General features: G+C 36.2%; 1 protein-coding gene across 1 annotated transcript in view; it reads right to left on the bottom strand.

Annotated features, from left to right (window-relative positions):
- The window catches only part of LOC306874752 (low-density lipoprotein receptor-related protein 1B-like), a gene marked incomplete at its 5' end in the record, with an annotated part of 280,259 nt that overhangs the window by 163,975 nt on the left and 89,572 nt on the right, over window positions 1-26,712 (bottom strand). Inside the window, 10 exons of the mRNA XM_079424987.1 lie at window positions 2,892-3,092; window positions 7,685-7,867; window positions 7,994-8,158; window positions 9,214-9,294; window positions 12,821-12,937; window positions 17,167-17,292; window positions 18,042-18,182; window positions 19,731-19,859; window positions 24,299-24,488; window positions 24,597-24,816. Of these exons, the coding sequence (XP_079281113.1) occupies window positions 2,892-3,092; window positions 7,685-7,867; window positions 7,994-8,158; window positions 9,214-9,294; window positions 12,821-12,937; window positions 17,167-17,292; window positions 18,042-18,182; window positions 19,731-19,859; window positions 24,299-24,488; window positions 24,597-24,816 (1,553 nt within the window). The remainder of the gene's footprint in view (window positions 1-2,891; window positions 3,093-7,684; window positions 7,868-7,993; window positions 8,159-9,213; window positions 9,295-12,820; window positions 12,938-17,166; window positions 17,293-18,041; window positions 18,183-19,730; window positions 19,860-24,298; window positions 24,489-24,596; window positions 24,817-26,712) is intronic.

The following is a 26,712-nucleotide window of genomic DNA, read 5'->3' as shown; positions in this document are numbered from 1 at the left end:
TTTTTAAATAAATACATTCATTAATTAATAATACTTTTTTGAGAAGCAAAATTCTTAACATAGTAAGACATTTTCAGAAAATACATTGAATGCATTTTTCTTAGCTTAATGGCAAACATTTTCCCATCATTTAACATTATTTAAAAGATAGATTTAACATAATTTAATGAAAAAAAAAACAATTTATAAATGGGTTAAGATATGAACGTGATTCAAGAAAATCTCAGAAAACAAGTAGATAGCAATTGCTTTTTTTATTTAAGGATGTTAAGATAAATAAATATAAATATATATATATATATATATATGGGGGGAAATAAATAAATAATTTTACAATTTCTTAAAATATATGTATAAAATATTAAATTAAATATTTTATATTAAAAAGATCAAATTAAATATTCAAATCTGCTCCATTTTTGTAGATAGTGTACTCAAAATCCGGCATCTGGCATGGTTGCCATAGTGATGATTTACGCTAAGAGACATACAAAAGAAGCTGTCATTGTAAAAAGAGAAAATTTGACACATGCTGTGTTCAAAACAGCTCGATCCTTTGCTCATTCACTATTCATTACAAAGAGAACGGCACATGTGTGCATAAAAGAGGGAATTCAGCTGAATACGCTTTATGTGACTGTATAATATTCTAGCTTTAGACGCAGTCACATCCCAAACATCCCACCCCATTACTGCAGTCACATCCCAAACGCTGAAAACAAAACCTGATCTGATCTGAAATACACCGGATTGTAACTTGATTTCAAGCCACATATTGATTAGGTTTGGATGAGGTTTGTTAAAATCAAATTCTATGTGGTTTTTGCTACAAACAATTAAACTGATTTAAGCTGGATTGTTGCTGCCTGTTGGAACAAAACCTAATTATTTTGGTCAAAAGGAGGAAATAAATTCACAGTCAAATCTCCTCTCTGACAGACGGAACCGATATCTGATGATATTTCAGTTAAATGTCATATGACTGGGGAGTATGAGAGATATTGAATTTGTTGCATCATTCCTCATATTTGATTCATATTCTGTACCAAAAATAAGGCGTTTCACAAGTAGACGGTGGATAACATATATATATATTAGTCTCTTCAGTCATTACTAACAGCAAAAAAGACCATCCAGAGTCTGTTTCTCTTCTCTCACACATCCTCAGAGGCCAGTTTTCAGTGTGCTCTTCAGCTCTATAATAGACAGCAAAATTCATATTTCCCATGTTACAAAAACAGCATTCTTCCATCTTAGAAACATTGCCAAGCTTCGAAACATGCTACCTGTTTCTGATGCAGAAAAGCTAGTTCATGCATTCATGACCTCTAGACTGGACTATTGTAATGCACTGCTAGCTGGTTGTCCTGCATCTTCAATAAACAAGCTACAGATAGTCCAAAATGCAGCGGCTAGAGTTCTTACCAGGTCAAGAAAATATGATCATATTACCCCAATTTTACAGTCTCTGCACTGGCTACCTATTAAGTTCCGTATCATTTACAAAATATATATTATTACTTGCCTATAAGGCCCTAAATGGTTTAGCTCCTGCGTACATAACTTGTCTTCTACCACGCTACAATCCAACCCGCTCCCTAAGGTCGCAAAACTCTGGACTTTTGGTAGTACCTAGGATGGCAAAGTCCACTAAAGGAGAGCTTTTTCACATTTGGCTCCCAAACACTGGAATAGCCTTCCTGATAACGTTCGGGGTTCAGACACACTCTCTCTGTTTAAATCTAGATTAAAGACACATCTCTTTAGCCAAGCATTCACATAATGCATCTTATAATCTTGTACTGCAGTTATATCTGATCAAATGTACATTATTATTATTCTTTAGTTTGGGTTGAACAAATCATTTTTGCTTAGATGGAACAGCAGCTACGCTAATTATGTCTCTATTTGTTTCTCTGTTTCTGCCACGGGATTAACATCCCATGGTAACTAGGAATTACAGAAGCTTCAGTCTGGATCCAACCCTTAAATGATCTGAGATGACCGAACACCTGAGAAAAGATGATGCCAACCCCTTTAGAGGACCTCAGAGAATGCCAAAGCTCAGACAACATACAGAATTACCAAATTTTGCCATAAGTTAAATATATTAAGGTTCTGCAATATATAAATATATTGTGGAAACTTAATTCCCTGTAGAGCTGCTTTGCAACGATTTGTATCGTAAAACGCGCTATATAAATAAACTTGAACTAGTAGTAGTAGATGACTAAAATACACTACTGAATATTTTTTTATATAATATTATTATTATTTTTATTATTATCATTATTTTATTAATATCTTGCATAATAATAGAATGCATGGATTATAACGCTTGTATTATTTCCTTTTTTTCAGTGATTTAAGCCAAAAATAAGGTTTACTGAGATTTTTTTGTTACTACAAGATTTTTTTTTTAGTATTATTTTTGTTATTTTTGAGCAACTTTTATTTATTTATTTAAGTATACTTAGATATGTATGGAAGCCTTTCTCATGTAAAATTATTTTAAATCATTTTAATTTAAATATAATAGATTGAAAAAAAATAATTATTATTTTATTTTTCTTACAAAGTGCAAGTATTTATGTATCAATTATAAGGAAGAAACAGGCATTTATTAAAAGGAAAAAAATCTAGACAGACAGACAGACAGACAGACAGACAGACAGACAGACAGATAGATAGATAGATAGATAGATAGATACGTTAAATACCCATGTCTACCTCTAAACCTAACCTGCAAATCTGATTGGTGGACAGCAATGTTGTTCCAACGAGGATGTTGATTCATGAACGCGTCTACTGTACATCACATTAATCCTTATATCACAATCTCTGTCAGGGGCCGGTCAGCATTAACTAACAACCCACATCCCATGACTCACCACAGTAGGGTCCCTCGTCGGAATGGTCGGCACAGTCCCTCCAGCCGTTACAGATTCGCTCTGGCGGGAGGCACACAGAAGTGTCATTGCCGCAGGGGTACTTCGGAGGCTTACAGACGAACACTTCACACCCCTCCTCATCCGATTGGTCCTCGCAGTCGATGTCTCCGTCACACACCCAGTCCTTACTAATGCATTTCCCTACGGTGCAGAAAAAAAAACAAATGCGTTACAAAGAACTTGTTTTAGCATCATTAACTCTGCGTCGTTGCTCTACAAAGCTATCTGCTTTCTGCACACTTTTTCTTTAACCACATTTGAGATATGGCATATAATTTCCCATAGGGCTACATACAGTTTCAGAGTGCTTTTTGGACCTTGGTGTTTGCCGTATCATTAGCGATAATGCAGTACATAATTATGGTTTTTATTTATTTTTTTTAACATTGAAAAAAAGAGAGCTTTCTAAAGAGTGTAAGGGGAAAAAAGCAACGTTAAAAAGCTACTCTTAGCAAAAGTGTCTGGGAAACTGACCGTTTTAAAGTTTAAGGCATGAAATTGAATGGTATCCAGCCATTGTTCGCACTAGACTGAAAGTTTCATAGCCACTTTATGAGTTAAGTATTTATTTAAATACCCTTTTCTCCAATTTAATGTGAAACATGAGTGTAGTGCCTAGTAGACCAGGACACACACACAAAATAATTTCAAGACAGCACATTCCTTAGCAGGAGTTAAGACTTCCACTCCCAGCATCTGCATTTGACTGGCTGGCCGATTTCCTGCCCTAAATCTCCTCATCTCAGGAGACTTCTAAAACCAGGATAAATTTGAGGGAGCATCTGGACGTATTCCAGAAAAGGACTTTACTGTGGCTTTCTTATCACTTAAACATAATTCAACCAGAAACAGGACAAAGACCTCTGGATCTGGACACGACCTCCTGACTGCTTAACACATAATTCAATGATTGTATCAACCAGGAGAGACATTTTTATGATGAGACTGGGCGTTGAAGTGTCACATATACATACCCAACGGGACACTCATGCTTTTTTCTTGTGCAAAGAACACCCAAACTTTTATTGACTCTCTGCCAACAGATATTCCTTTATTCCTATTTCTATTAAAACAATATACTCAATAGACAATACATACTAACATTGTATCTTATGCCTTTCATATACTTGGTGTGATTATTTAGAAGGTAGCATGTTAATCGATGCATTAACCCATGTAGTATATAGAATTAAGGTATGTACGTTGTGTATGCTAAATACCTGTTGTTTGATTTTGAATGAAAACTAGTTGCATCAGCAATAATTCGGTGTGGATGAAAGTTGACTTTTATCATCATAATGTATGATTAAAACACTTATAGGGATCTGCTAGGACATATTCTTATTTTACGCACGGAAAACTGAACCATGCGGGGCGGGGCTCCGCCCTACAGAAACACTTGTGATTGGATCAAACAGAAAAAGGGGCGGACTGAAATCAGCCTGATAAAGACAGACGCCCAGCTTTGCTTAGTAGCTTGCTGCTTGCGCGCTGTTTGAAACTTTGGCTCCTCATCTGATCGCGCCGATAAGCGCTCTCAGCCATATACCATCTAGCGAGGATCCACACATACCTTCAAAGTTCTGAGCAAAGAAACTTTAACACCTTTAACTTCCTAAGAGCGTCATCACGTCACAGAGAAACCAACATCCCCAGTGACATCACACAACAGCAATTTCAGCAGCCAATTTGCACCGGGGTTCCCTCATCCAGGAAAGGAACGAAACAACTCAGAGCAAGTAATCAAATAATTGTTCATAATTCTGCTGGAAACTGGTTACATTCATCTTTAAGAGTAAAGATAGTAAAGTTCCTTGCTTGTGACTCCCTCAGGTTGAAGTTAGAGCATTCTTGGAAACGAGCATTAGAACCTTAAACTCTCTGCAAATCAAAACAATTAATTTCCTGCAGCGTGTATGTGTGTTTGTGTGTGTACGTACTCTGTTTTGTGTTATTTTAGCTTAGCAGTATTGTAGAGTAGCAAATAAACTTTGATTTATTAAGAAATCTTTGTCTGGTGCTATGTGATTTTCAAGTCTTAAACTTTTTGCCAAAGATCGCGTTACCTAAATGGCTAAAATTTACCTATGCTAAAAAATTACCTAATCAATTCGGTATTACTGTGGCCACGGGAATAATCTGAATTGTTAAAACATACTGGTTTTAATGCTTGCTGGACAAATCGTTAATGAGGTATCGTTAATAAGGTATATATATATATATAAGTTGGATGTTTTGATCAATATCCATTAATCATATGAATATGAAATCGATACGACTCGATTTCCAGAAACTAAAATTAAATTAATAGTTCTAAAATTACTACATGAGTTTCTCTGTACATTTTCATACAGAATCCTTATCAGTTCTTCTTAATGGTGTACTGAGTAACCAAAGGTGTTTCGATTAATTTTTTGGAGCATGTGAGGCAAGTCATTAGAGGTTCCCTCATTATCTCTCCAGACAAGTTCTTTAAGAAGGTGAAACAGGGCGATGAGTACATAAATTACTTTTCTGTATCTTCCAAGACCAAATAGTGTCTTCACGTTCAGTAGACCTTCACCGAGACTTCACTTAATCAGATTTTAATTCACTTTACTTTGGGCTTTCCAGAAACTTTGTTTAGCTAGGTCTACCTGAATTCAGGCTAGATGCGATTAAAAAGGCTCAAATTAAAATCTCCTCCATGTTTATGAAAGGACCAAGGCAATAAACCATTTTGACAGTTGTTCTATAGTTTCTAGCCATTCGAGATGTAGCTCTACAACCTGGAAGTGAATTAGCATTTTTGCTAACAGCTCCCCTCAGGGATTTCTAATGGCTTTGCAAACGTGGTTTTAGATTTAAGAATAAAATGAGGTTTATGACTTCCACATTTTGTTCCACAGTATAGATTATACACAGTGACACCTCAAATGTGAAACTGTTACGTGCTTTAAGTTGCTAATATAAACATGCTAACAAGTTGCTACAGGGCACTTAGCGAGAGCAGGCAATAAGAATGAATAAGGAGGTGTTCACACTGGACGTTTTCTGTAGGCTAGTGACAGGCTTATGATTAATGATATGGACATAAACAATATATTTACTTCTTGCTGAAAAAAATGCTTAAACTAGCCTATGTCAGTATTTAGCTTTTCTAGCTAATCTTCCAGCTGAGTCAAGTTGGTGTTTAGCTAGACAGCTAGTTGGTCATCCAGGACAATAAGTGTCCAAAACCTCTCTAAAATCAGCTAACAGACTAGCCTGAGAGACCACATAAGACCAGGAAACCAGTTTAGGCTGGATTAAAATGTTTTCAGCAGGTTTCTTGGCAATGTCTTTTATTTAGCTTAATTTGGACCCCCTTTTAAGCAAATATCCACATACACATGCTTTTGTTTCATTAATTTGTTTAATTATACATGCCTGAGAGACCATCTAAGACCAGGAAACCAGCTTAGGCTGATTTAAGATGTTTTCAGCTGGTTTATTGAGTAAAATAATGCAATGTCTCTTATTTAGCTTAATTTGGACATTTTGTTAAGCAAATATCCACATACATTAGATTAACTTCCATTAATTTGGTAATTATTCAAGCCTGAGAGACCGGGTAAGACCAAGAAACCAGTTTAGGCTGGTTTAAGATGTTTTCAGTTGGTTTCTTGGGTACAATAATGAGATGTCTTTTATTTAGCGTAATGTGGACCATTTTTAAAGAAAAAATCCATAAACACTTGATTAATTTCTATTTATTTGGTTAATCATACAAGACTGAGAGACCAGCTAAGACCAGGAAGCCAGTTAAGGCTGGTTTAAGAGGAAAAAATAAAACAGCCCTATTCTCTTCGGCTGGTCTTGCCTGATTTTCCCAGACCAGCTAAAGAAGTGGTAAAAACCATCTAAAACCAGCCTGCAAACCAGTTATGATAAGGCTGGAAGACCAGCCAACCAGCTTACGCTGTTTTTCTTTTGTTTTGTTTTTTTTTCAGCAGGGATGTATTTGGATTTTTTTATTTATTTGGTTATTTAAATAGACATGTCTAAGAGACCATCTAAGACCAGGAAACCAGTTTAGCCTTTTAATTAGCTTCATTTGGGGCAAATATCCAGTTTACCTGCCATTAATTTGCTTAATTAAACTTCATATTATGGAATTATTTTTAATTACACATTTTAGTTGACTGACAGCTCTAGAATATTACGTCACAAATTGAAGTACGTCTTTTTTTTCCTCAAAAGTTCCTCTCATAAACCAGCCTCCAGCTTTTTTAAGTGGCAAATGCTCCACTTTCCAACCTCTAACTTTTGAAGTTCAGCATCACAGATACACACACACACACACACACACACACACACACACACACTTACCCACAAACACACATGAACACAAATACAATTCTACCTGAACCCAACTCACAAGGGTAATAAAATATTCCTGGTCTGCCTCAAACTGAACAAAACGATGCATCTTAAACATGATTAATTCAGTCTAGAGGGAAGCAAAGCAATAATCAATGGCCTTCTGGAAGCGTCTTTTCACATCACAGTCCCATTTTCAGCTGAATAACGGTAATGCAATATAATTTGAATGAGTGCTGATTCATCACACCACCCCAGGCCACAATCAAACGATTAATGATCATATTCATGGCCCTCTTTACCCAGAGATGACATTATAGAGAATTTTCCGAAGTGTGAATCTTGATTATGTAACGTAATAATGCAATTATGTAATAGATATTGCTTTCTACCTGAGACCTTGCAGGTGAACTTTGCCTTGGGGTCACACATTCTCTTGGGTCCCTCACAGGCAAATTCATCGCTACCATCCTCGCAGTCTTTGTCTCCGTCGCAGCGCCATATTTCAGGAACGCAGGTTCCGTCGCCACGGCAGTGGAACTCTTTCTCACTGCAGTCATTAATGGCAGAGAGCGCTAATGGAGGGAAAGGGTCTTGGTGGTTAAGGTTTTGTGGTTACAAATGTTGGCATTTTGAAGGTGGAAGACGTCAGTTTTAGGTCAATGTTTCTGTGTGTTTGTGTTTTGTGCGATCATGAGCACCTGTCCTGGAGCAGGTGGCGTTCTCGTCGCTGAGGTCACCGCAGTCATTGTCCCCGTCACACATCCAGTGCTCAGGGATGCACTTCCCGCTGGAGCACTGAAACTGAGCCACCGAACAAGCGTGAACGCAGCCCACCTCATCACTGCCATCCCCACAGTCATCCTCTAGAGACAGAGAGAGAGAGAGAGAGAGAGAGAGAGAGAGAGAGACACGATGGACAAATGAAGGAAGGAAAGAAAGAAGAACAGATCAAAAAAGAGGAAGGAATTAAGGAAGGAAGAAAGGAAGGACAAATAGACAAGGGAATTGATAAAGGAAGGAAAGAAGCAAGTTTACAGTACATTAAAGGAAGGATGGAAGGAACAAAGGAAGGAAAGAAAGATGGATGGATGAAAGGAATGAATCAATGAAGGAAGACGAATAGGAAGATTAAATTAAAGAAAGAAAGAAAGAAAGAAAGAAAGAAAGAAAGAAAGAAAGAAAGAAAGAAAGAAAGAAAGAAAGAAAGAAAGAAAGAAAAAGAAAGAAAGATGGGTGAAAGGAAAGAATCAAGGAAGGAAGAAGAGTAGGACGATTAAATTGAAGGAAGGAAGAAACCAAAGAAAATAAGGAAGGACAAATGGAAGAATGGAAGGAAAAAGGAAGCATTACAAGCACAATGACAAAGGATCAAAGACAAAAGGAAGGAAGCAAAGACAAAAGGAAGGATGGATGGAAGAGGAGTAGTAAGATGAAATTAAAGGAAGAATGAAAGTATCAGGAAATAAGAATGGAGGAAGGATGGGCAAAATGATAAATGGATGACGGAAAGAAAGAAAGAAAGAAAGAAAGAAAGAAAGAAAGAAAGAAAGAAAGAAAGAAAGAAAGAAAGAAAGAAAGAAAGAAAGAAAGAAAGAAAGAAAGAAAGAAAGTAGGAAGATGAAAGTAAAGGAAGGAAGGAGGGACATGAAGGAAAGTATCAAGGAAATAAGAAAGGACAGATTGAAGAATGAGAGGAAAAAAGAAGCAGGACAAACACATTACTTTTCTTTATTCCCAGGAAATAAAGTTTATATATATATTTATTTATTTTTTTCTCCGAAGTGAAATGTAAAATTAATAAAATAAAAAAACATGACAAACTTTAATCTAATTATTATCCCCGTATCATTATCTAATTATTATTATTATGATCAATTAAAAAAAACATCCATTCAGATCTTTATTCACTTTAGCTCACCGGAATCACAGTGCCATTTCACACTGATGCATTTCCCATTAGTACAGCCGAACTGGGTCAGCGGTTCACAGGTTGGGAAATCTAATAAGGAGGACAACAACAACAAATCAGCGCAATGAAGGGCAAAGGACACCCCCTTCTAACTTCACAAGTCAACGTTGGGCCCATGTCAGAAGAAAATGCAAACAGAATAATAAAAGCTTAGATTACGCCTTCGACTAACAACTTTTCACCGCCAAGAACAACAAACACAGAGTTTGTTTCTACTGAACTTTGCACCGTCTGTCTTATCTTTCACGAGACAGAAGTGCTAACCTGCCTCACGTGCATTTCCAAATAAACCAACAGTGGCGTCTTTGTGGGGTCACACCACCTTTCAAAAGTAAACATGCATTAGAAAAGAAGCTCCCTGGTTACTGACAGGAAGTATGCAGTGAACTGACATCGACTCACAGTATGGAGCGAGCGAGCAGCCGTGCGATGCCATGTGCTGCGACTTCATGGCGAACGGGGCGACTCTCGACATTTCTCAGATGGTGCGCGCACGGCTTTCCTGTGCCAGCTTGATTCTGATTTGAGGAAGCCAAGCATAAACTTTAATTACTCAATACGCGGCTCCTGTGTGTGAGAACCAAAGCGACCCTGGAACGTTACCCAAGGAAATTTAAACGGTAATAAGATGCGACGACTAACAGAGGAGAAATCTTTGAACGCACACTTCATCCCTCTGAGGAAAAGAGGTTGAGATCTGCTGGTATTTCTCATCTCTCATTTACACGAGCTGAACAGTGCTGTCGCAGACGACACGAGCCATCACAATGGGTTTACGGCGGGCCTTGGAGCGCTGAGATAGTCAAAGGATAGTAATAAACAGCATAACATCATGCAAAGCTATTCATAGTTTGTTTTTTCAATATATAAGGATAATTGCCTTGACTTATCTTTGTGTTTATGATGAGGAAATCCAAGAATGTCACTCATATTCTGAACTTTTAGGCATTGAGCACAACAAATACACAAAGTTCCAGCCTTTTTGGTAATGAATACATGCAAATTAATGCTATATGCAAATGTATGCTAAATTAAAGGCTTTTTATTGGCATTGATGGTTCTATGAAGAATCTTCAATATCCATAGAAAAAATCCACAACATGTTCTTTAAAGTTTGAAAAAGCTCCTTTAGATTATTAAAATGGTCTTCACACCAACAACAACAAATACAAAGTTGAAAAAAAAGAAATGTTCACTGAAAAGTTCGCTGAAGAACCAAAATGTTTTTTTCTATTGAATCATTACATTCTTGAAAATGAAGGTTTATTAGTATTTGCATTAATTGTTCCATGAAGAATATTTAACATCAATATTTGCACAACAGGTTCTTCACATTATTAAAATGTTCTTCACACTAAGAAATAAATGTTTCTTTTTAAAACTGCCCTTTTAAAAATAAAGGTTCTTTACTGGCATTGATGGTTCCATGGAGAACCTTTAACATCCATGGAATCTTTCCATTCCGCAAAGGTACTTTTTAGTGGAGAAAGGTTCTTTAGAATAATATATATATATATATATATATATATATATATATATATATGACAGATCAAAACAATCCTTCATTTACTTATTGAACATTTAATTTACATCAAATGCATAGCAATCGCATACAACAAACAAAAATCCAGAATAAATAGAACAAATATTAACGCAAAATAAATAACAAGAGTATCATATCAATACACATTTTTCCCAGAATGTTCTTGCAACCCAATAGCAACCCTTCCACGGCCTGTGGGGTCCTCTGCTATAGATAATTAAAATGTTCTTCACACCAAGAAAATGGTTCTTTTAAGAACTGTTCACTGAAAGTTTCTTTGGGGAACCAAAATGGTTCTTCCATTGAATCTCTACATTCATTCTTAAAAATAAAGGTTCTTGATAGACATTGATGGTTCCATGAAGAACATTTCAATTGCCTAAAAGTTTCTTCAAAGTGGGAAAAAGGTTCTTTAGATTATTAAAATGTTCTTCACACTAAAACATGAAAGAACTGTTCACTGAAAGGTTGTTTGAGGAACCTAAAATAGTTCCTCCATGTCATTGTGTATTCAGTTGAGATATTGTTTGATGGGCTGATTTTAAGGTGTCTGCCTTTTTCAAACTCTACTGAGGACAGCTGCATCAAATGCAAGCGTGAAGACAGCGTCGTTTTCATTTCGGCGGCTTAATGTGAGAAATACTGTATGTTGCTAGAGTTCTGGGAAAACTTACTTCGTAGGTATTGCAGACACTTAAGGCATATTTTCCCCTGAAGAATAAGTTGTTAAATGAAGTGTCTTTAGTAAAGAGTTTCAGAAGTTTGATTTTGATTTCAATCGCTTGGTAAATAAATCGAATGATCTTGCTTTATTTACATGTCAAGGCCAATTTTCACTTGCATTTAGTATCTGGCAAATGATCATTTTGACCCTGGAAATGCACTGTAGGCGTTTTAACTTTAATTGCACCAGCCTTGGCTGTGAGGCAATGAATAAAGATTTCATGAAGAATAAAAAGTATTCATTATCCATAGATACATAGATTCAAAGTTCAAAAGAATAGTTTGAAAAATATTTTGAACATTAGAAATGTCTTTATGGCCACTATTGATGAATCCTGGTTGATTCTTACAAAAAATAAAAAATACTGACCCCAAACTTTTAAACAATAGTGTATATGCAATATAAAAACAATTATTATATTTAGTTTTTATATCTGTATTTTTGAGGATTCCTTTTGATGTTGTTTTTACATTGAAATGCATTTTACCATGATTTTTCTTTGAGATACTACGTTGCATGTACTCAACTGATTGGCTACCACGCAGCAAAGAAAGTCTATAACTCCAACATCCATTGGATCATTTTCACTTCAGAATGCAGAAAACCATCCAATAGGGTCACAGTTCAGATGTGATCATAACAGCAGAAGGTGACCTTCACAGCTTAAATCAAAGCAGTTTGGTGGAAAGGAGTGTGTGACCTCCATTTGCATAAAAACATCAAAAGATATCAAAGAGCCAACAACAGAGGAAATATGAAAACAGAACAGGCCTTTTTCTTTGTTTGCGTGAGGATGCTACAGAAAACACTTCAGATCTATGGCATAGTTTTGTCTAGGCTCTCAATAGCTTGTCTATTGTTGTTAAAAGCCTCAGGCCATCAGATTAAACTGAACTCAAAACAGCACATCTGACCTTGTTCTTCTGTTTTGAGAAACTACAATGGGCGTCATTTATGAACAGAAGATGTATTTCTCTGTAAATCATCTGGAAACGATTGACGCCTTCAGTTCAACAATTTTCAGGATCTTATTCTGATAAGAAATCAAACAAAAGTAATAAAGAAATAAAGTGTGGTTTTTGAATCATGTTTCAATGCAATTAGCCATTAATGACATGCTCAAAATATATAACAAGATAAAATACTGTACTATGGATTGATAAAAAGCCTCTAATTGAAGTATACGGAGGCTTGGCGATGAAACAGACCAGAAAAATTATGATAGCAAAGATAAAATATGGAAATACAGAGGGAAGAACTTCAAAGCGCTCCATGTGAGGAAGACTCACCACATGACGAAGACTCATCCGACTGATCCCCGCAGTCATCATCACGGTCACAGCGCCAGTTCTCCGGGATGCAGCGTCCATTCTCACAGGGAAACTGGCCCGGCTGGCAGGTTTGGGCTGTGGGAAGCAACAAAGCGCAGATATTAAATCACACCTGAATGGATGTGTTCAATCTCACTCCTACATCTTGTACAAAACCCAAGTAATCCATCAGAGTGCTGAAAAAGATTGTGTGCAGCCTTGAACAATTCTCTTAAAAATTTATTTTTATTTTTTTTCAAGATGAAATAATGATTTTAATAACTATTTTAGAAAGTTTTGAGAAATAATAATATTAAATTATAATTTTTATTTTGTATCTATTATATTATTTTTTAATAAAAGCATGGTTTAAAAGTCTAAGAATCTAGTAGTCTTAATGTAATTTATAATTATTTAAATTTAATTCGAAACTTATAATCACCATAACTACGAATACATAGTTTATAATTTTTTTTCTTGAACCGTTAAAAAAGCAGGGCCTAAAAGTCTAATAAAAAATGCTTGTATTCCTTGTTCTAATTTAGCACAACATTTTAATCAATTATATTATTAGCATAACAATGAGTTAAAAGTCATTTTAGGCAAGTAATATATAGGTGTCATGTCATGAAATGTTTTTAATACGACAGAAACTGTATTTAACGTGATCACAATCTATTAAAATCATTGCAAGTTAGTTACATTGTAAGTTATTAATTGTAATGATTTCATTTCCAAGGTTATTCAAGCAACAAAAGCGATCAAAGAACACAGTATCAACGGAGCTTTTCACTGAGTCACAAAATGATTTGAAGCGCTCCGATCGAATCGCGTATCGCAAATCGTTTGATTCAGAACGGGCCTTCAAAGCCCGTATCACGAATCATTTGATTTAGATAGGAAACCTCGGAGCGAGATCGCGGGATGTTTTTATCCCCACCGGGGATGAAAATAATTCAGCAGAGGCAGGGATGCATAAACCAGAGGGGGGGAAATCCCCCCAATCCCCCCCAGCAAATCGCACCCTGTATATATATATATATATATAGAATACAGTAAATTACTCATATCATACAGTAAAACCCTACAATACAAAACTCTAAAATATAAATCCAAGACTTTCTATGTAATCTTACACTTTTGGACCCAAGGACAGTATTTATTTTTCTTCCATGCTTGAAAAATCATCTGGATTTGTTTTCACCTTTTCCAGGTCTGTATCCAGTCTCAGCCGTGATACTGAATAATCGCTTTCGGAGATAAACCCCTAAACCCATGACATCCAATATTACAGTTCGTGTCTTTTCTGCAGGACTTATGAATGGGTGCGGTGTTCAAAATGTGTTTTGTATCAACATCTGGCACCTATGAACAGGAATTAACCATGTTATGAAGACACGGATATGGTAAATATACCCAGCGGGTAAAACCTCTCAGCGGGATTCAGAAGTTTTCTCTCAGTGTGTTAAACTGCGAGAAAACATTCAAACTCTTCACAACAGAAGCAAACACATGGAGAATGTAAAGGACTGACGGGTGTGAGATTGAATTGTAATAGTTATTGATCACAGCATTAAAAAAAATGTATCGCAAAAGAACAAAAATTTATCTGTGAAGTGTTTTGAAGGCTAAAGATAACTGTTTTCCCTCAGCTGGCTGTACGAGGCCGACAAACCATCCAGTAGCGACAGTGAGAGAACTTGAATCAAGGATGTTCAGATAAAGTATGTGACCCTTGAGGCATGAATTACTGAACAAACCTTGGTCCCGATTTAACAAAGGACACTATAAACAAGTTAGCAGATGGTTTAGCAGAACTACTTGCGGTCAAAGAAGGAAATGGTGTAGGACAAAACAGACAGTATTTATAGTGGCAGAAAAATAAAGTCTGATCGGATTTAAGACGTAAAAGAGCAGCACAAACATTTTTCAAAATATCTACTTTTGTGCTTGACGTAAGAATAAATCTACTGTAATGCAGGTTTGGAACAACATTATAGGAAATGAAAACTGAATTCTTTATTTGGTTAAAATATACCTTTTAATCAATAACTGAAAACCAGGAATAGAAGACTCCCTGCATTTCTAGCATCTTCCAGTGTTGCTGCAAAAGGACTGCAGGTGTTTGAATAACCTTTGAAGGTCAGGTTGTGCTGTTTTATGAAGCTTTGAACGAAGGCAAGCAAACTGGAACATACAGCCGAACAGGTGCAGATTTTAATTCTGACAGAGTAACAGACCACAAGTTTGGTTGTTTACCAATTTTATGCATATCAATGTAGAAAAAGTAACAGGCTAAAATATGAAACGAGCACAATGTGGTGATATAAATTAATGATGCGTCAGTTGGCAAGAATAGCTAGTTCGTCATAGTTTAACTATGCCTGAAGTTTATTTTGGTTCTCACTTCTACCAGTTTTATTAAAATTTAAGTTTTTCAGTAGGTGTATTCTGAACCCTGCTTATGAGAACGTTTGCATCGGAGCGTCATCTTGGGAGTCTTGCCAAAATGTCAATGTCGTTGATTTTAATGATCTATTCATCTTCAGAGGGTGTGAAACGTGTAAAACCTTTTTATTTTATTTATTATTATTTCTCGTTTTTAGCCTGTAAGTCTTGCTAGTCAGAGCTACTTAATTACAGGAGTTAGGGGTTTTTTTTCTCCCTGTTACACTTTCTAGACGATTAATTAGTTCCCTCAAGATGTCATTTTGAAATTCCAGGTTCGATTATGAACCTTGTTCTGAAGGCGCCTTTGAAGACCGAATGGAGTTCAAATCATAAATATTCAAGAAAAGTGAGCATTTATTTTGTGACTTTTTAAAATATCATTTTTTAAGTGACTGTTCGGTCTCTCATGACAGCAACCTGGGAACTAATTGGTCGAATGTTAATGAGCAGTTCTTATGAAAAAGGATTTTTGCAACTTGTTGCCAAAAAATATATATAAAATAAATTTTATAATATAATTTTACAAGTTATAGGTTTTACATATTTTTGTACAAAACAAATAATTTTCATTATAAACAGCACATGAATCCTATAAATTAAATCAATACAAAACTTAAAAAAATAAAATAAAGTCTTGTATTGTTTATATTTGTATTAATATTGATTTGTTTTACTTCAATTATAGATTTTATGTATTATTTGTACTATATAGGCCATATTTTCTAAAAAAAAAATGTTAAAAAGAATAAACAATGCTTACATACTCTATTTGTGTTTTTGTTATGATGAAATAGTAAATATAATATAATAATAATTTATAAAAGTATATATTTTATGTTTACAGATTTCCTTATTTTTATATATTTTTACAAAATACTTTTTTATATATATTTTAATACAAATAGTACATAAAACCATCATTTAAATCAATTGCAAATAAATAAATAAATAAATCTTGAATTATATCCTAAAATGTAACATCTTTCTGAAAGCCACAGGAATGAATCCACCCCAAAAATCCAGAATTTCCTTTGACAGATAAGATGATTGTAAATAACAAGCTGGCACGAACTCTCCGCCCCCCCTTCCCTACTCTCCCAAACACTTGTCATTGATTTTCTCCAAATTCTTCTTTTAGAGATTAGATTAGAAAATTGTATTACCCACAAAGGGGAACTTTGTCTGTAGGCTATCTAAATTAAATTGACCGCTGCTTGTTGGTGAAATGTGTGAAATTTGTCTCCAGCCCTTTTATCAACTAGCACGATACGGCTCTGACAACACGATGTGACTTAAACACAGCATCTTTACTTAGATATTGATGTTTCAGATTACGTATTTATCCCGATCTCAGGAAAACCCCCAAAGGAGGAGACATTTGGACGACGACTTCTAGAGATTTAGACCGCAGGATATGGTTCAATCTAAAAGTAAATTAGATGCCGGATCCTTCCAGGAGGTGTAAACTTGACAGACTCGGTCATTCGCAATCGACGACCCAAAGCGAGACACGGAAACGCTCACGAAGGACTCGAGCTCACTGGGCTGAAACAGATGTGTGTCAGGTGTAAATCCCACCAAGTGCATGATGAATTATGCGGGCGAACCTAGTTTTGTTTCCGTGCAGTCGCTCCGACCAGAGGGAACGTGTGACATGGGCCGGTACCGGCGGGAAATTATATGGGGGGGTGTCATGTAAGACTCCTTCTCCTCTCAAGGCAACTTATACTCCACTGGCGCTAGCTTTGAGCGCTAGTAGCCTACAGCGAGCAATGTGTCTCCCAGCGGTGGGGCCGGTTGGCGAGGCTGTTCCGGATGGCTGGGCGCATATATGGGGCCGTCCATGTAGGACAGGGCTCCAGAGTGAAGCTCACCTGAGCAGGTGCGGTTGGACTCATCCTCGTTGCTGCCGCAGTCGTCGGTGCCATCACACAGCCATCTCTTCGGGATACAGCGGTTGTTCAGGCATTTAAATTGGTCCACTGGGCAGCTGCGATTGGCTGAGGAAAAACAAACGGCCTGTCAATTAGTAACACAAATTCATCTGAAAGCATCTGGTTGTCCAAATGTTTTGAAATGTGTCATTGAAATGTGTCATATGTCAACATACCGTGGCATACTGTATCCCACAATGCAATGTGCTTAACTTGATCTTTCTTTTCAAAGCAAAGTGCATCAACTATGATTTTAACCCTATAATTACTTCTGTACAACATTTGAAATTATCAACATGACTGAAAATCTATATTATTTGTACTATAATAATTTTTTCAATAGAAAAAACCCCAATATTAAACAGAATAAACAATACTAAAATGTACTGTTCATCATTTCATTATCATTAAATATAAAGAATAATATAATTTTAGTGTAGATTTGACTATTTTACATATTTAAATGCTAGGTTGTAATTACTAGTTGTTCTTTTCATTTTTATTATAAAAAGCACATAAAACCTATAATTTAAAACAATAAAAAAGCTTGTATTATATACAGTCATAATATTAGTATTTGTGTGTTCCCCTTATTTATAGATATAAATATAGGTTTTATGTAATATATATATATATATAAATAAAAGCAAGGAAAAGGCCTTTTATTTAAATTGTAAAAAATAAATATCCACCTTCAGGTTGTGGTAGTCTACAGTGTAGATTATGAAGTAGGCATTACTCTAGTTTTCCATTGTGGAGACAACCTTTGTTTCTGTAGGTTCATAGTTGGACTACAAAAGTGCGAGAAGACCTACAGCAGAGGTGTGGATCTTCATCGCTGCCGTCTGAGCAGTCATCATCCCCATCACACTTCCATGAGAGCTGAATGCAACGCTGGTTCTGGCACTGAAACTCCATTGGGCCGCAGTGCTTTGTCTTAGCGATTTCTGATGGGGCTGAAAAGGGCAGGAACAAGATGTTAGAGAAAGAACACACACACACACACACACACAGATAGAAAACCTTTTCTCTCTGTGCCAGGGTTATTATTGCTAACAATAGATAGATAGATAGACAGATAGACAGATAGACAGACAGACAGACAGACAGACAGACAGACAGATAGATAGATAGATAGATAGATAGATAGATAGATAGATAGATAGATAGATAGATAGATAGATAGATAGATAGATAGATAGATAGATAGATAGATAGATAGATAGAAAATAAAAATAAAACAAAATATAATATAATAATTTAAAATATTAACAAAACTATAATAGTAATTATACTAAAATAACACTTTGAATTGAGCTTATGTATTTATTTGTTTGCTTGTTTGGTTGTTTGTTTGTTTGTTATTTTCTTAAATACATAGGTAGCTTTCCTGTAGCTCAAATAGTAGAGCATGGCGCTAGCAACGCCAAGGTCATGGGTTCGATTCCCAGGGAAAGCAAGAGCTGATAAAATGTAAAAACTGTAACTTGAATGCAACGTAAGTCGCTTTGGATAAAAGCGTCTGCTAAATGCATAAATGTAAATGTAAATACATCTTGATATAATAGGGTCCAAATGCTTGAGGCGACTAGTTTAAGACAGAAAAAAAGGAAATACTACAAATTATCAGAAACAAATAATAATAATAATAAGACTTCAGTATCTTAATGTCTTAATTTCATGTTTTTAAATCCTAAAATAAATAATAATAATAATAATAATAATAATAATACAATTATTTTGTGCTAAATGAAATTAGTAACAGTGTAACCACTATATTTTAACAACAGACTTAAAGATTATCACCATAATTAGTGATGCAATTAGGTTTTGTTGTAAAAGTTCTGTTACATCAAATCATTTATTTTGATTGTTAAATTTATCTGAATTGGAATTGCAGTGAGCAAATTCTACTTCCTGTGATACCAATTTAACGTCATGTGTAGCATGGACTATTCTACTCAAATTCCAACTCAAGTGTTAAAAGTGGCCAGTTCTTTAGTTCTGACTTATGCTTAAACCAGGCACACGCTTTCACCGTATACATATAATGACACACAAAATAAAAAGCTAGCAAAACAGAAGTAATTTCTGCAGTAAATTGAATCAACATGAGTTTACAATGGACTTAAGGCCAAACCACACACAAACACAGTTACAGCCAAACCGCAGGTTGAGCGGAGACATTTACATCCCCCTCTGGAAATGGAAATCAATGGACATATTCAGCTTAACATAAACATATCTGATCTGTTGTCATATTTCCCACAAATCGCCACCATTATTGACAAGCCTGCGGGTACCAATACAAAACCTGCATATTCTGCTCTACCACATACCATTTATAATCCCAGAATAACAATCAATTACATCAGCTCTAACCACATATGATGCAACATGTTTTCAGTGGCTAGTAATATTTCTGTCGCTCATATTGTGCAAATTATAGCTCATATATCATATTATGCCTGAATAATCATTATAAACGACTACTAGAAGCTTACATGAACAGGTGACGTTCTCTTTCTCCAAATGTTGGCCGTCTGCACAGGCGCATATGCGACCTGCAGGCGTAGCAAGGCATAGAGCCGAAGAGCCACAGCCTCCGTGATTTGCCGAACACTGGTTATTACCTGAGGAAAAAAGCAAAGAAAGATAAATGTGATATTTAATGCAGTTTGGAGACATTATACATGGTTGAAGATGTCAAATAAACCATAATTTTCATATTATGTTTATGTTCACAATGTGTTGGAGAAGCTGCATTAGTTAGTTAGCTACACTATAAAATATATACATACAAATATATAGCTACTTAAGTGAATAATATTTTATGTATATAATTATATTAGAGCAGTTGGCTCTTATGTGGCTGTAACCCAATGAAAATGCTAATTAGGGTGACAAAATTACATTGAAATTACATGTCCTATTTATATACGTAGTCAAAAAACAGTCATTACTAAACAAAAATATTTAGCTAAAGTATATATTAAAATTAGTGCTGTCAAATGATTAATCGCGATTAATCGCATCCAAAATAAAAGTTTTTGCGTACATTATGTATGTGTACTGTGTATATTTATTATGTATAAATACACACACATACATTATATATTTTGAAATAATTTACACATTTATACATTTATATATTTTATATTATATATAAATATATTTAATATATAAACATAACATATTTTTCTTAAATATATACATACATGTGTTTGTATTTATATATACATAATAAATATACACAGTATACACACAAACATTATGTAAACAAAAACTTTTATTTTGGATGCGATTAATCAAAAAAAAAAAAAAGAGTAATGAACAGTATTACGAAAACCGCATTGGGAAATCTTTTTAATACTGATGGGAACTTTCCAGTCGAGTGGATTCCTATTGAAATGACTGAATTTCACTTATGAACATTCGCTAAAGTATGGTGAATTTATCTAGTGATGGGAGTAACAAACCTTTTCGAAGCTTCGAATCAACTGAACGAATTAGTTCGCAAAATGATTCACAGTTTTGAAGTGCGAGAAAACCACATGCTGACTGACACCTGCTGGTCAAAACTGTGTAAATGCAACAAAAACTCAGGTCAAAACATGCATAAAAACAGTTTTTACAAACTCACTGCAAATGTTTTCTTGAAACTATAATACCTTAAATGCAATTTAAATAATAAAATAACATTAAATTTGAAGTGTCTGTATAATATGTGTATTTTTTAATAACTATTATTAATATTTATTAAATATATTATATTAAATATATAAATATGCGGGGGTTTTTTACACAAATATCTCATTAAAACTGATCCGAGATCAGGTAAGAACCATAAACGCTGGTTCAGTGGCTCGCCACTTGCATGATTTGCATGACTCAACAGCAAACCATAGAAATTTCAAAATGTTGCGAAACACTTATAATGTAGCAAAGCCTCATTTACTATAACTTTGGCAGTTTGATACGTGCTCCGAATCACTGTTTCAAAACAAATTATTCATAAAGGTTTCGAAGCTTCACAAAGCAGTGCTTCAAAACCGTCCTTCACTAAATGTGACTGCACTTAAGTGAATCAGTGAATCATTTACTTGAACCAATTCTTTTACATGAACCATCCTTAGATTCACTAAAATCTTTTGAACAAGTTACATCTTAACGACATCGGCTCATATTTTATGTAGTGTTTTATTACTCTACACAAGCTCGCAAGGAACAAGATGATTTCTGTATCCGGAAACTGAAAAATGCTCCAAGGTAGGAAGGCATCAAGGCACGTCCGAATCCAAAGTTAGCTTCATTTCCTGTCTCATGAGATACCTTCATCTGATCAATTTTTGAAGGCAGCATAGATGTATCCTTTGCTGCCTTTGATATCCCACAATCCTGTGTGTTCCATTCCGTGATGGTTGAGCTAAAAAAATAAAGATGGCCTCTGAAAGTTGCGTTCGGTGGTCAGTTTGGGTGTAATGTATATTTCTGACTAACTTTTTGCACTTTTGATGTTAATTCTAGCGAGAAATCAGTATTGTGGTAATTAAATATTTGGTTAGTTATCACCAAAACTCATTCTATTTTGTTATAGGTCATTAAACTGTCTCAGAAGTTCGAAATCAGTTTCATGAGGTGCCTTCGTGCAAAAATGCGGCCTGCAAAGTCATTGCCTCATAAGGCATTGAGGCAGCAAGTCAGCTGCCTAAGTTTTCGGATGCAGCCCATGAGCGTTAAACTAAATGCGTTACCACAGATTTCAACTAACAGCATGTCCAAGCACTCCAAATGAACAACTAAATGCTTTTTCCAATGCAAATAGCTCTCCCAGTGAAGCCCAGCATCCAGAAAGGACATGAAATGTCATGCTCAGAGCCTCTTGTCCAATATTGATCTTTGCTCCATTAAAATCAATGATGCAAGTATCTGGCATAGACTCCCAGTGAAAAATAGCATCAATTGGACTCTACGGGACATGTGTCCACCGAATCATCTCCAGAGATTAATGCAGATTAATGCGGATAATGTTAATTGAACAAGCAGTGCTTTTCGCAGTGCTTAGTCACATAGCAGATATGAAAAAGTCTCTCTTTTTTGGCTCTATAATGCATTTACAGAAAAAGACAAAACTGTTCAGACATATCATTTCCTGAGGGAAACACTAAACATTTTATGTGAATACGAGACTGTAAACTGAAACCACTGATCATTTCATAGAACAACAGTTCTGAGCAAATGATACCCAGGTCACTCTCAATTGTCAAGTCATGCAAAAAAATGAGTCATAGCAAGCTAATGTAGCATAACGCGACAACAACTCTCCTGAACAGAGCTGAGTGAAGCTTGTAAAATGATAAATGAACATTAGACCATTTGTCTTTCTGATGTACTTGAAAACATCCACTAGGTATTATTATATTGTAGCTTATATATATTGAGTGCCATCTCATGAAAGAGTTAAACAGTGCATGCTAATTATCAAATCCAAATTTGCATACAAATGTTGTACAAGGTATGATACAACGGCCAGATATTTTCAGTAAAGTTTAGATTTCATAAACAAAGGCTTGTCATTTCCACTAAAAACTAAATGCAGTAGCAGGTTATTATATATTCAGCACAGTTCCACTTGGCTGCATTAGCTTAGCATGTGAATTCAATATCCAATGTTGAGTGCTTCAGTAGGCAGTGCCGTTCCCCACAGTGTTTCAGACCCCCTGTGTTGCACACTGACAGGTGCTTACAACTGCCAATAGCTTTTATCGCAGGTGCCGAAATGATGCACCAAACATCTGGTCAACATCAGTAGCGTAGTGTAAACATGATTTTCAAGCTGTTTGTTTAGACCAACAGCATATGAATTACAACCATCGACCAACTTGGAAAAGTTTCCAAAACCTTCATTATCCTTTGAAGTCTCATTTGGATACCTTTTTGAGACCCATTTGCGGATATTTAAACTGGAGAGTTGCTATACCTTAGTTTGTCTTGAAGTCATTGAAGTTTTAAAACGATTTAAGCACAGGTTACAATGCCACTTATTCATATTCCTACTGTACCTCAAATGGCTGGGTCAATCCTGGCCTGTCATTGGCTGGCTGTTATTACGAATGACATTTAGTATCTCTACCAGATGCAACATATGAGTAACTCTACAGGAGCCGCCACAGCGATTAACCTTGAGCAAAACTGTAGACCAAAATGAACATTCATCAGTCCCAGTCACCTTAATAGCTCACAGCACCAAAGATGTCTAGAACTATGAGTTCAGATTCAATCAAAGCCATTTTATCCCATCAAGAACAAGTTAGGCCACCAAATACAGGGGGATAGTGAAAGAAAATGCATGCAAAAGTCACCATCAGTGGCGGAATTTTGTCTTTGTAAATTACCCTGTAATTTTGATGTACCCATTTCTGCACAGCAGGGCGATGGAGTAAAATGTCACAAAACTGAGTATAGGCACCGAAAAACTGCCTAGTTCCTCAGAACACTTGCTTGTCAATGGAGACATAATGGAGATCTGGATCCAGAACCTCAGAATGACAAATCATACAAATTTCCTGCAAATGCCTTCAAACTAGCCTTTAAAATATGAGAGAAGTTAGGCTTATTTGATCTGGGCCCCAAAAATGCTTGGATCATGAAGTCTTAAGGTTAAAATTACCATTAAGTATCCTACTCGAGGAATATCCGTTGCAAAGCATTTATTCAAATTCAGGGACTTGCCGGTGTGATATTAGTTTCTAGAATGTTCAGCTGTTTAAAAGGTGAAGGCATATGGGGCAATATATTTCTTTTCCATGTATCGTATAGTATACCAAGTGTGTGCCAACACAGGTTTTGGCCTTGAGGCACAGCTATGGGATGATATATATATAAATGATATATATGGTATGATATATAAAGAATCAGACCACCTCTCAGAACTCAGGCGATTTGAATCTTAGAGTTTCTGGAAGACAGTCAATAGCTAGACATCAAAGTCCTTCTATATCATTGCAGCCCTTGGAAAGACTTCAAGAATTCATTATGGCTTAAAATCCACAGCATACATATTCATATTTACCTTTCTGGCTCTGCGGGTCATACACCTGAATCCCGAAGAGAGGTGGTCTTTCAGCCCGCATTAGGGCAACATCATTGGATGACAAATCCAGACGGAATATCGAGGCGTTCATGTAATCCGTCCAGAATACGTAATTCTGATAATGTGCAATCCCAAATGGATGATTCAACTCTTTCCCGCTGTACACCACCTGTGAAAAGTAGATCAGGTTTGTGAGTAACAGGGAAATATTTAGATGAACATAGAGAGGAAACAGAGCTGTCTGAGAACTAAAGAACCGACTCACTCATTTACTAACCATTCTGTGGCTGCCGTTGAGGTAGATTTTCTCAATGTGGTCATAGTAGGCATCACACCAGTACATGACACTGGAGGAGTGGTCCAGCGTGAGGCCGTTAGGCCACAGCATGTTGGATGTGACAAAGATCTGACGGTGAGATCCATCCATCCAGGCCTTCTCTATCCTTCCTCTGCTGTCAATTAACTCATCCTCCTCCCAGTCCGTCCAATACATCCATCTGAGAAACCAAATGAGAAATGATATCTTTAAGATCATGACACCCTGCTGAAGAGGACCAGCTTGGACCAGAATTAACTTCCATTCTACTCTAGATGGTTTAATTCAGATACGAGTTGTTCTGGTGTCTCATGGGTGGAAAGCTCTGGCCTACAAAGGTTAGCACCAACCCTAATCAAAAATGCCTTCATGTAATCTTCAAGACTTTGGTTAATTTTTCAGGTGTATTTGATTAAGGTTGGAGAGACTCTAGCCTTGGAGCTCTACTGTCCTACAAAGTTTAGCACCAACCCTATTCAAAACACCTGCTTTTATTCTTCAAGACTTTGGTTAGATTTTTCAGGTGTGTTGGATTAGGGTTGGAGCTAAGGTTGGAGAAACTCTGGTCTTGGAGATCTACTGTCCTACAAAGGTTAGTGCTGACCCTAATCAAAAACACCTGCTTGTAATGGTCAAGTCTTTGGTTAGACTTTTCAAATTTGTTGGATTAGGGATGTAGCTAATGCTGCATTCAATTTACCTTGGAAGTAAGATGTTGGAGCTTGGAATGACTTTACCCCCAAGTGGACTGTGTTCCAGGACAGAAGTCAGATAAGCAATATGGACCCATCTATTGTTAGCAATACAAGTCGAATAAAAGATAATGCCATAGTTTCATGTCCACAAATAGAGGTTGGATAGTATTGTGTGCACCACTGAGTTTATTGAGACAAAGACAAACATAAGTGCTAATAAACTTGGGAGGGTGTTCCAGCTTCAGGGAACTTGGAATTTCCAGCTTCCGAGTACAAATGAAATGCAGCATAAACACTGTTGAATCTCGAAGGCCAGAGTTTCTCACACCTTTTATAACTGGTAACGTAGCCAAGATTTCCTCCAAACCACCATCATGATGTTTCTGGAAAATATTGTTCACCATGCTTCTCAAACTAGTTAGGAAGCTCAGCGGTGACACCAACATCCAATACTGGGCACCATTTAGCAATTGGGAAATTCCCTGAGATGCAGGATTTGAATGCCACAAACCAGAACTATAAAGACAACGGTTAGACTTCTAGCTGAAAAAAAAAATCCAGCTGGTTTTGGAACATTGTTGCTGGTTTCAGGTTGTAAGCTGGTAGACCATCTTGCACCAAGAACAAACCTGTTACCAGCTGGCTGTACCAGTTGGTCAAATTGGATTTTGGAATGCTGAGTTTAAAACTCAATTACAAAAAGGTAAATTGCTCTTTTTGAATGCAAAAAGTAAGACGGATTACTCCTTGGTTAACAGCTAGTTGGTCAAACCAGTTCTTAAGAAACAGTCTAAACATACTAAGTAAGTAAGTGAAGTGACATTCAGCCAAGTATGGTGACCCATACTCGAAATTCGTGCTCTGCATTTAACCCATCCAACGTGCACACACACAGCAGTGAACACACACACACACACCGTGAACACACACCCAGAGCAGTGGGCAGCCATTTTATGCTGCAGCGCCCGGGGAGCAGTTGGGGGTTTGGTGCCTTGCTCAAGGGCACCTCAGTCATGGTATTGAGGGTGGAGAGAGCGCTGGACATTCACTCCCCCCACCTACAATTCCTGCCGGCCTGAGACTCGAACCCCCAACCTTTGGATTACAAGTCCGACTCTCTAACCATTAGGCCACGACTTCCCCAAACTGGCGATATTTGTGCAACTGGCCCTGGTTTGTTCAAAGGTGACTTCTAAAAGACAGCTCACCGTAAAATAATCCTTTAAAATAATTGAGTACAATATCTACACCTAACTATCTAAAAAAGAGGATTGTACAATTGCATGTGTTTATTAATTCATGATTTATTTGGAAGCCAAAACTTTTTTGTTCTGCACCTTGTACAAGGTCCTTTTTTCCAAATTCAAATCACTCACATTTCA

Source organism: Barbus barbus (genome assembly GCF_936440315.1).
Source record: "Barbus barbus genome assembly, chromosome: 9".
Classification (NCBI taxonomy): Eukaryota; Metazoa; Chordata; class Actinopteri; order Cypriniformes; family Cyprinidae; genus Barbus; species Barbus barbus.
This window is presented reverse-complemented; position numbering and strand designations above follow the sequence as displayed.